Here is a 10,580-nt window from a genome sequence, read left to right on the forward strand (position 1 = left end):
GGCCTTAGTTTCACCGTAAAGTGTTTTCGCACAATCTCTGTGCGCTTAAAAAAAATTAAGATTTTACTTAGCGGCTCCTTCTGTGTTGCATAGCATTATTTGTAGGTTGTGGAAAGTGTTGAAAAAAAAAGCAAAGGTGAAATTCCTCACAGCTTGCGTGAGATCTAAGCAGGGAGTTAAAACTGAATTCCAAATGACAGGACAGCGCCGAGGACGAGCCGCTGACTTTGTTGGTCTGTCAGGCGACACACTGCTCCATCTGCGAACGGGTGAGACGCAGGCGGACCTCGATACCAACCCCCCCTCCCTCCCGCTTTCGCACTTCCTCCACCCCAGGCATCGCCTTCCCCGACTGGGCCTACAAGCCGGAGTCGAGCCCCGGCTCCCGGCAGATCCAGCTGTGGCACTTCATCCTGGAGCTGCTGCAGAAGGAGGAGTACCAGGGGGTGATCGCCTGGCAGGGAGACTACGGCGAGTTCGTCATCAAAGACCCGGACGAGGTGGCGCGGCTGTGGGGCATCCGAAAATGCAAGCCTCACATGAACTACGACAAGCTGAGTCGAGCTCTCCGGTAGGGGCTCTGAGCGCGCGTGGCCGACTAATGTCCGTATCTTCTCAAGCCTCTTCGCATCGCTTGCTCTTATTCTGAGCCCGGATCAGCGTTTCGTGCCTCCGGTGCCACGAGCCCAACGGGTCACAGTAAATATTCCGTCTGACTTACTCGCTGCGCCTCTCTGTTCGAAAACTTATCCCTTTCAGCATCTCGTCTCTTGTCTCTGGCTAAAACGTGCGTGCGGGAAGTGGGCTACCTGCGTGTCCCGGTCTGCGCCGTCGCTTTTCCGCGGAAACCTTTTCTTGGCGCAAGCGAAAACATCAGGAACGCGTCTCAAGCCTCTCTTCGCATCCCCGTTCGTTATTCTAGCGGGAGCGAAACATTTTTGTGACAGCCTCTCTAAAAATGCCAATAATGACTTTAATGTCAAGCCCACACATACAGTTAGAAACGGCTTTCCCCATATGAGGGTTGCAGGAAGCCGGAGCCTAACCCGGCAACACAGGGCGTAAGGCCGGAGGGGGAGGGGACACACCCAGGATGGGATGCCACTCCATCGCAAGGCACCCCAAGCGGGACTCAAACCCCAGGCCCACTAGAGAGCAGGACCTGGTCAAACCCACTGTGCCACCACACCCCCTAATGTCAAGAACCTTTGGTTAATTGTTGGACTTGGCATCAATATGCAAATTATTCCTTCCCCATAAAAACGGCTTTGTACAAGTCAATCGCCACCAGCTCCAGACTAGTCATATCTGCACGTGCTTCTTTCCTTTGGTCCTCCAGCTCATACGTCTGACCTTCAGCCTGGTCTCACAAGGAGACCACTTTCACACACCGTCTGAACCGCTTGTCCCATACGGGGTCGTGGGGAGCCAGAGCCTAACCTGGCAACACAGGGCGAAAGGCCGGAGGGGGAGGGGACACACCCAGGACGGGACGCCAGTCCGTCGCAAGGCACCCCAAGCGGGACTTGAACCCCAGACCCATCGGAGAACAGGACCCGGTCCAACCCACTGCACCACCGTGGGTAAAAGACTAATAAAAAATACGCTCGTAGCGCAACGAAACGTAAAAAGTTTGTGCGTTCTCTTGAGGTGGAGCGGCAGGCCATCAGATAGCCATGCCTTCGCTCCCCCTTTCTTTCGAGGACCTTGATTCCCTCTTTTTTCTACGCCCCCCCCAGTAATAGGCGCTGTCGGTGCCGTCTAATTGTTATGAATTGGCCCAGGCCTTAATTAGCCTCGTTGATTAGCCTTGCTTAATTGCTCAATTACCGCCAGCTCACAATTGCCGCGCGAAGCAAATGCATACAAATTATTGAAATGACTTGACATGCACTTTCTCTGTGGCCTGTATGGTCGTGCCCACCACTCTTACACAGATGTTATAAACTGAAACGCCCTTTAAAAGCATGCTCATTTTTCTTTATGCTTACGTGTTTTCTCGCGTTTTTCACGAAAGGCGCTCCAGCCGAAATCCTATTCTATCCTAAATCCTCCCGTAAGCTCGCGTCGCCTTTGTAACCGTGCCTCTGCGTTAATGCTCTTCTCCTTATTACCCCCCACCGCTCCGTCTCTCAACTTACCTCCCTCGCCCTCCTCCTCCTCCTCGCTCCACCTTCTTGCCTCTCTTTCTCCCCTCATCCAGGTACTACTACAACAAGCGCATTTTGCACAAGACCAAAGGCAAGCGCTTCACCTACAAGTTCAACTTCAGCAAAGTGGTTCTGGTCAACTACCCACTCTTGGACATGGCCAGCTCCCCGTTCTTACTGGCCCAGAACCATTTCAACGGTGGGTCCGCAGCTCCGGAGTGCAGCCCGGTCACTCCCGAGGTACGTAGGGGCACGAAGTTGCAGGGGTCTCTTCATTTTATGAACTGTTTATTAATTATGCTTAATGGTAGCAGATGTAATACTGGTAATGTCGTTTGTCAAACAGTGCAGGCAGTACCGGTATAATGTCATTATTAAACCTTTACTAATACAATTATTTCAGTAGCGGTGCAGGAAATACAGCAGAAAGAGGGCCTTGTCATATAAGATCGCTCTAGAGAGTGAAGTTTATCTATAGAAATATCTATTTATTTTTTAATGGATTACAGTAGATCGGGATGCCTGAGTCTGTCCATCAAGGGCAAGAGGGCTGCAGGTTTCAGAGAGGTCATTTTAATGAATCCCGGGTTGTAATCTGAAAGGAGTTAAGAGCTGAGATTGAGGCGAAAAAAACAACAGCACAGCACAATCGTGCAGCAAAATATTTATTACTACATAACTGACATGAAATATTCTAATCGCGACTTTGTGTCAACTTCACCGTGACGTAAGAGAATGTCTGCGGGATACAACTTTTATGAAAAAAAAAACAAAAAAAACAAAAAAAAAACAATGATTTCTCAGAGATCGCTGCAGCGGCACCTGAGACGAAGTGAAGGAGGGTGGAGGGAAGGTGTTAAATGTTCTTAAAGCGAAAGGAGATGTTATCCTCCCTTTCATTCCAGCCTCGCATCACATATCCATCTCTGGCATTGATTGAAAATGAAAGAACGGAGTAAAGTAAAGGAATACATCAGATCAATTCCCAGTAATTAATTCAACTTTGTTAAGCAATTGAGATCATGTGGCTTGGGAGCACAGTCTCTGGCTTCAAACTTTGAGCTCCGGAGTGACAGAAATTATCGATCGCTCCGGCTCAGGATCCCCCGGCCTCGGTTCCCCGGGGAGCTCTGGCGACTTTGTCGTTTCCTTTACTTAGCCTCTCCCCTCCCCGGCTCTCGCGCCTTCTCTCAAAGGGGGTTATGTTTACGCTTGTCCCTTCTTTCCCCGTTCCTCTCTCCTGAGCGGCAGGGCTATTGCGCGGTGATCATTTTGGAGAGCGGTCCAATGCTGGTGCGCCGAAAGTGTGATTCCCCCCCTCCTCGTCCATCCTACATCCGTGTCCCCATTAATCCGCTTATTGGTTTGTCGGCCTGTATTCATGCGGCGCTCCCCTTTGGATTTCCGCTTTGTTTGGTGGCGTTGCTGTCCCCCAGGAGGTCTTCCCGCCGCCCCCCCCACCCCCCCGCTCCCGCGTCCCTGCTTTTATCTCCTTGTTGGTTTGTCAGCCAGGGGCTGTATGTGTCAGGGTCAGCAGGGGTCCTTCGTGTTTCCGTGCACGCGTGTGCATGTGTACGCTGAAATTGTGGCTGCGATCAATTGTTTTTTTTTTTTTTTGTTAGGAAAAGAAAGGGAAAACGACCCATGTTTTATTGCTATTTCTACCAGACGCTTTACTGTATGTATTAAATACGGTTCTGATCCGTTACAGCGTGTTAACAATAAGCGGTCGCTTATTTGATGTTCTTCAATCCACTGTGCAGGTGTCATATTTTCCATGTTCACAAGAAATACACACACACACGCGCACACACACCATCTGAAACTGCTTGTCCTATTCAGGGTTGCAGGGAGCCAGAGCCTAACCCGGCAACACAGGGCGTAAGGCCGGAGGGGGAGGGGACACACCCAGGACGGGACGCCAGTCCATCGCAAGGCACCCCAAGCGGGACTCGAACCCCAGACCCACCAGAGAGCAGGACCCAGTCAAACCCACTGTGCACCACGCCCCCATCACAAGAAATACAAAATTTCTAATCTGAATATGCGATTAATGACATTTAATATTTTATAGTGTTCACAGTGTATTCCGTGACAAGAGGAAAAGTACGATATTTCGCCGAAACGATGGCGCACGGCGTGTTGACTTTGCATCGTCAGTTCTCTTTGTCGTATTCTTTGACGTTAGTAGATTGATATGAGCCGTGAAGTTTCCGCATTTCCCGCACACCGAAGCGCCGCTGCAACGTCCCGGTGGATGCAGAGAGCCGTCCTCTCTCTTGCTCTCGTTTCGTTGTCTCACCGTCTCGCTTTCTGTTTTCCAGGCGCTCCAGTCCCTGTTTCCACGTCTGCCGGAGTCGGGGAGGGCGGCATCTCTGTTTGAGAGAGGAGGGGGTCCGCCGGGTCCTGACGGGGACAAGCTGAGGTTGGACACCTTCCCGTTCCTGAGCTCAGGTGAGACAGCGTGGAGGAGAAGAGCAGGTGGAGGGAGGTGGAGGGGGACCTACCTACGTACAGATACTGTACTAGTGGTTATATACTGCTGCCTTTAACTCCAAGGACACAGGTCTGGCATCCCACCTCCTGCCGTCGTAGCCTTGATGAAGCCTCCAGTAAAAATGGCCCTGCTGTACAAATAGGTAAATCATAGTAAGCTGCGGTGGAGAAAGGCATCAGCGAAATGAATGCGTGTGAATGCGAGCGTCAGCACCGAGTCGAAGGAGAGACAGGCTGATACAAGAAGGTGCTGGAAGTAAGGAGAGCAACTTTCTGTATTCTAGCTCGAGTTTAACTGCTGAGGAAGAGCGATGGCAGGGGGGGGGGGAGAGTTAGTTGGGTACATTAACATTTAAGCACGGCCGAAAGAAAGAATACGGTTAATTAGAGCCAGCGTTTCGCCCTCTCGTTTTGTTGCTGTATGAGCAATTTTCCAAGTCCGGGTTTCCATTTGTCCATGTAAGCATGCTTGCATTTTTTTTTTCCCGTGTCTTTGTGTGTCTGAGTCCTCGACGCCTGCATATCGCTATTGGAGCAGCCACATGTGTGTGGCTGTGATTTTTTTTTTTCTCTTTTTTTGCACTCCGGTTTGTCTGTGTGTCTTTTCACTCCCCTCCACCACCACCACCTCCCCACTTTGTTTGTCCTGAGGTATTTTTCCCCCTTTTCTCTCCTCACCCCCCCCCCCACCCCACCCCACCTCCCTCCCATGTGTCCCCCCTGTCCTAATCCCTACCCAGGCAGGAAGGCCCTAATTGAGGGTGCAGGCTTCAGTTTGTGGCCTGTGGGCGCCCATTACTGTGTTTTCATAAGCAAGTGAGGCCTGCCTGACTGATTCAATATTCATGTGTCTGCCAGCTACTCCCAGCCTAGCACTGAGAGACTCCAGCGCTGCCAAATTAGCCCTCCATATCAAATAAGAGAAAGAGGGAGGTGGGGGGTGGGGGTGCCATGGAGGCAGCGGTGTGAAGGTGTGTCCCATTTAACAATTCTGAGAGTGAGAAGAAGTGCTTCTGCAGCACAGCAGCAGTGCGATGAGATGCGACGCGGCGAAAGCCAGTTACCGACTCACCGACTCAACGAGCTGGTTCCTCTTGGCGGGGCGGGGGGGGGGGGGGTTTGGTTACGATAAAACCGTTTGCCGTTTTCGGTTAAGAATAAACACAAAGCGGCACCGTTTGCGCTCGGATGAGCTTTTCCTTCCTTCCCTTGCAGGTTATAACTCGAACGTTCTCTTGCCCTCTCTTCTCTTGCAGGTGCCCCTTGCTACTCGAAGCCCCCATCCCTGTTGGGTCCTTACCCTCGTAATCCACCGTTTGACTACCAATGGGGTTTTAACCCTTACCTCCCAGGGGCTTTTTCACTAAACAACTGTCCTAAACTGCCCCCTGGCTCCCTCTATCCTTCCCACTTTTACCCCAATCCACTGCAAACCAGCTTGTCCCAGCTGCCGAACCCCTTCTCCTCTATACTACCCCCAGGAGAGGCGGCCGAGAGGGCTGGGGGGCAAACGGGAGGGGCCAATGGCGCAGCGGGAGGGCAGTCTGCTAGAGTCTGCATACCCTCCTACCCTGGCACCCTGGCGCTGAATCGGACTGACGTCGGCAACGGAGGCGCAAGTGAGAGAGAGAGAGCGGAGGGCAACGGACCCAACGGCGGGCTGGGGTTGGGCCTGGGGTTGGGTTTAGGGTTAGGTTTGGGGGGTGTCAGTTTGGGGAACGGCGCGGGGAGGCAAAGCCCTTTGGAGAGGCGCAGCGTGGTGAAGCAGGACCCAGAATCCGATTCGGAGCTGGAGATCACCGATCTGAGCGACTGCAGCTCCGAGAACGAGAACGAGACCGACTTCATCATCTCCAAGGAGGGCAGGCTGAACAGCCGATCGCGGATTCTGGAGGCGAAATCGGCGACTCCTCTGCCGGCCCTGTCATCCCTCCCCCACCCCGGGTCCCCCCATCACCTCAAGAGCTTACTGCCCTCAAATCCTCCGACTCCTTCCCTTCCTGCATCCATCTCGCCCTCGCTCTCCATGGTAGACCGACACAGGGAAACAGAGGCACTCAAACTGGCTCACAGCTAATAAATCTGGTCCCAAGTCCCGTGATCTTTCATCTCTCTCTCTCTCAAAATTTCCCTCCTTCTCTCATTTTGTCTTCTATCTCGATTTCGCGCCCTTTTTCTTTCGCATTTTTCCAGCTCTTCCCGCCCACTGTATTTCCGTACCTCCTTTCCGGTTTCTCTGCTCTGATAATTTTGCATTCTGTACAGTTTTCCGTCTCGATTTTTGATCGGTAATTTTAATTTGCTCGGAAGGCCGTGTTATTCTCATATTTCGACAGAATTTCAAACCGGTGTTTCCTGGTAATAGGGAACGTCTTTATTTTAGTTCAGTCAACTTTTGCTCATATATTTGTGTTTCGTGGTCTTTATAAAATGTTGCTATGGCATTTCTTAACTATTTGTAATTGGATTTTGGGGGAAAAAAAGTATATGTTGTTTCAGATCATGTTCCTCTGTGCAATATTGTACTGTGCAATAATGCTGTTTGCCTGGTGTTGTGTGGCAGGCACATCACACTGTTTGTACCGCGCTCCGGCTGAGGGCCTTGCGTTACTTTACGTTACTGATGTTACATTACGTTACTTCATTCATCAGACGCTTTTGTACAAAGCGACTTCCAATGAACTCTATGTAGTGTCATCAGTCCAAACACCTCATTCACCGCGGTGATTTACCCTGCTAGATACACTACTTACACTGGGTCACTCGTCCATACATCAGTGGAACACACTCTCTCTGCAACAATCACACACTATGGGGGAACCAGAACAGCTTGTCTTTGGAGTGTGGGAGGAAACCAGAGCACTCAGAGACTTACACTGCTAGATACGCTACTTACACTGGGTCACTCATCCATACATCAGTGGAACACACACACTCTCTCTGCCACTCACACTCTATGGGTGAACCTGAACAGCATGTCTTTGGAGTGTGGGAGGAAACCAGAGCACCCAAAAACTTACACTGCTAGATACACTACTCACACTGGGTCACTCAACCATACATCAGTGGAACACACACACTCTCTCTCTCACTCACACACTATGGGTGACTTAGTCACCAGGCCACGTGGTCCTCTACACTTCTGCGCCATGACCTTTGCTCCACACAAGAGCAGCAAAGGGCAGGGGTTTTTACTCTGATTTGGAGAATGCGCGATCACACACACACACACACATTTGCAGAACCGCTTGTCCCTTACGGGGTCACGGGGAACCGGAGCCTACCCGGCAACACAGGGCGTAAGGCCGGAGGGGAAGGGGACACACCCAGGACGGGACGCCAGTCCGCCGCAAGGCACCCCAAGCGGGACTTGAACCCCAGACCCACCGGAGAGCAGGACTGCGGTCCAACCCACTGCGCCACCGCACCCCAGAATGCGCGATCATATTCACAGATTTCCTATTTGAGAAGAAGGGGCGCGGGCGCGTGCACGCGGGTCCCCCGTGTGCGAATCGCGGGCGCGCACTGTCACCTAGCGCCGCGCGCGCGTCACTGCAGGCCGAGGCTCTGCGACACACGAGGCGAGAGCGCGCGCCCACCACCGCAGGGGGTCCCCGCGCTACGGCGCGCGGCGGGCGGGAGTAGTGCTTCGTATAGCGGCGCCGCTTCGCGCGGGAGAAACTGTCGGGAGGCGCCGCGGTCGAGAGGAGTCGTCGGTGTGGGGCTCCACGTCACGAGTGGGCATCCGAAGTCCTAGTACCGGCTCGAAAATGAAAAGTATCCGAGTTGTTACAGAACATCCGACACGAGTTTGCCTGGGAAAAGCAAGTGTGTGACGTGATGGCGAGGAGCGCGTGTCCGAAGCGCTCGGGGGCCTGTTTTGTGGAACTTTCTGGAAAACGTCCATTTCTACCGATAAAAGCCCGGGGTTTTAAACAAACAAATAAATAACTAACTGAATAAAAGCGCTCTTGTTTGGTTTTGGCAGCTTTCCGAGCTGAAGCGCATCCCCCGTCAAGGAGCGACGTGTCCGCGATCCCGCGTGTCGTGGGGTCTCCGCCAGCGGGTCGCTCCGCTGCGCGTTGTCCAGCCCCACTGAGCGTGTCCGACACTTGTCACACGTGTGTTTCCTCATGATCCATCCAGCCAAACAAAAGTGCTCCAGCGGTGCGTTCTGCTCCCCCCTATTATTTCCCCTCAAAGGAGAGAGAGCGAGAGAGAGACAGAGATTTGTATATTATTTCGCTGTACATATTTTTATTCTGTACATTCAATTATGATAAACGCTACTATGAGAAAAATAGCTGTATTGGTGTGATTTAATGCAATATTTTAAGAGAAAAGCTGAAGAAGAGGAGGAGGAGAGCTGTGTGTTGGAGCGGCTCGGCCGAAGCCCACAATTAACACACACCTATTTATTATTATACTGTACTGTCGGTGCGTCACACACTTCAGTGCGCTTTTCTTCCCCCTCCTCCTCTCTCCAGCTTTACCCTGAGCACTATGATATACCTGGTGTATAATAGTGGTTTCTGCACATCCTTTCTTTCAAAAGATTTCCTTTTTCTTTCTTCCAGCCGCTCTTGGTCCATCATGCCAACAACAGGTATACAGCAGTTTAAGTTCCAATAAGGCGTAAAATGGTATTTGGCAGTAAAACACAAACTATTGGAGCACAGAACTCATATGGTATATAAATCAGGATCTCTTCCAAGTCCAGTTCTGCAGTTGAGCACCGAGGCAAATCACTCAGATACATGGTGGCCGTACAGTTTGAACATGGACAAGATGTAGGACTAGATGTTTTGATATTGTAATGATTATGTGAAGGTATTTGACAACACTGATGTACGCAGGAAGCTCCAGCAAAGTTCATTCAGATCCACCTCCCCCTCCTGCTCTTACTTTCCCTACATTTGTCTTTGTACAGTCTTTTAAAACAGCTGTAAATAATTTGACTTTTTCCCCTTGTAAAACTTTCTTCCCTGCTGTGTGTAAAAAAAAAAAAAAAATAATAAGATTTTGCCATGCAGTGAGATTATAAGTCCTTTTCTTTGTCGAATTGTAAAGCTAAAAAAAAAAAAGAAGAAAATGAAAAAAGAAAATATTATCTTCCAAAGCAATAAACATTATTCTGGGGTTTAGACAGTGTGTGTGTTTTATTTCATATGTGCTTTTTGCTCCATTGCATCTTTACCAGCCAGACAACTTCCTATAATTTCCAGTGGGCTCAGATCTTGCGTCCATAGACATCCCATGGATGTGGTTCATGATAGCATTTCCATTTGAGCTGAACTTCACCTTTCCTAGCAAATAAATCTCCGAAATCTCCTGAACATAGGTGAAAGGTCAGCAGGGGATATAAAATGCAGATGCTGTGTAGAAGTGTGCAGATGTCGAAAGACTACCTGTTTTAATCTCATAAGAAAACCACTGTTAAATAACAATCAATTCACTTTTGGTCTTTTGTTAGTTACCTGAGTGGATAAAAGTAAAAGTGTTAGAAATTCAAGTTTCCTAATGTGTGGTGAACTTCTAATTGATTGATTAATTAATTATTAATTAATTATCCTATAAAGGAAAGGATTTTTTTAAATAAAAGCTTATTCAGATCACTACATCAGAAAGAAAAAATACTGAACTGAATGATGAAGATCTATTCGTGTTAATCCGTAAATTACAAACACACACACACACACACACACACACACACACACACACACACACACACACACACACACACACAATCAATCACCATCTCAGTGAGGAAAAAATTAAGTGTTGTTACACACATTGACCGCAGGGTGGCGCTATTGTCAATGTCCTCACTGGTAGACGAAGCGCTCAGGGCAGGTAACTTGACTTCACTCAGGGTCTGAGAATTATGTGCTGGAGCACAAAATTATTGTTTACTTAAAAAAACAGGGGAAAAAA

The 10,580-nt window shown here is 50.0% G+C and overlaps 1 protein-coding gene across 1 annotated transcript in view; it reads left to right on the forward strand.

Moving 5' to 3' along the window:
- The window catches only part of erfl1 (Ets2 repressor factor like 1), a 30,734-nt gene extending 23,962 nt beyond the window's left edge, over positions 1–6,772 (forward strand). The window contains exons 3-6 of the mRNA XM_018732188.2: positions 337–571; positions 2,204–2,390; positions 4,475–4,604; positions 5,903–6,772. Coding sequence (XP_018587704.2) covers positions 337–571; positions 2,204–2,390; positions 4,475–4,604; positions 5,903–6,723 — 1,373 coding nt within the window. The 3' untranslated portion in view covers positions 6,724–6,772. The remainder of the gene's footprint in view (positions 1–336; positions 572–2,203; positions 2,391–4,474; positions 4,605–5,902) is intronic.
- Positions 6,773–10,580: the final 3,808 nt, after the last annotated feature.

Source organism: Scleropages formosus, chromosome 18 (assembly GCF_900964775.1).
Source record: "Scleropages formosus chromosome 18, fSclFor1.1, whole genome shotgun sequence".
In the NCBI taxonomy this organism is placed as follows: Eukaryota; Metazoa; Chordata; class Actinopteri; order Osteoglossiformes; family Osteoglossidae; genus Scleropages; species Scleropages formosus.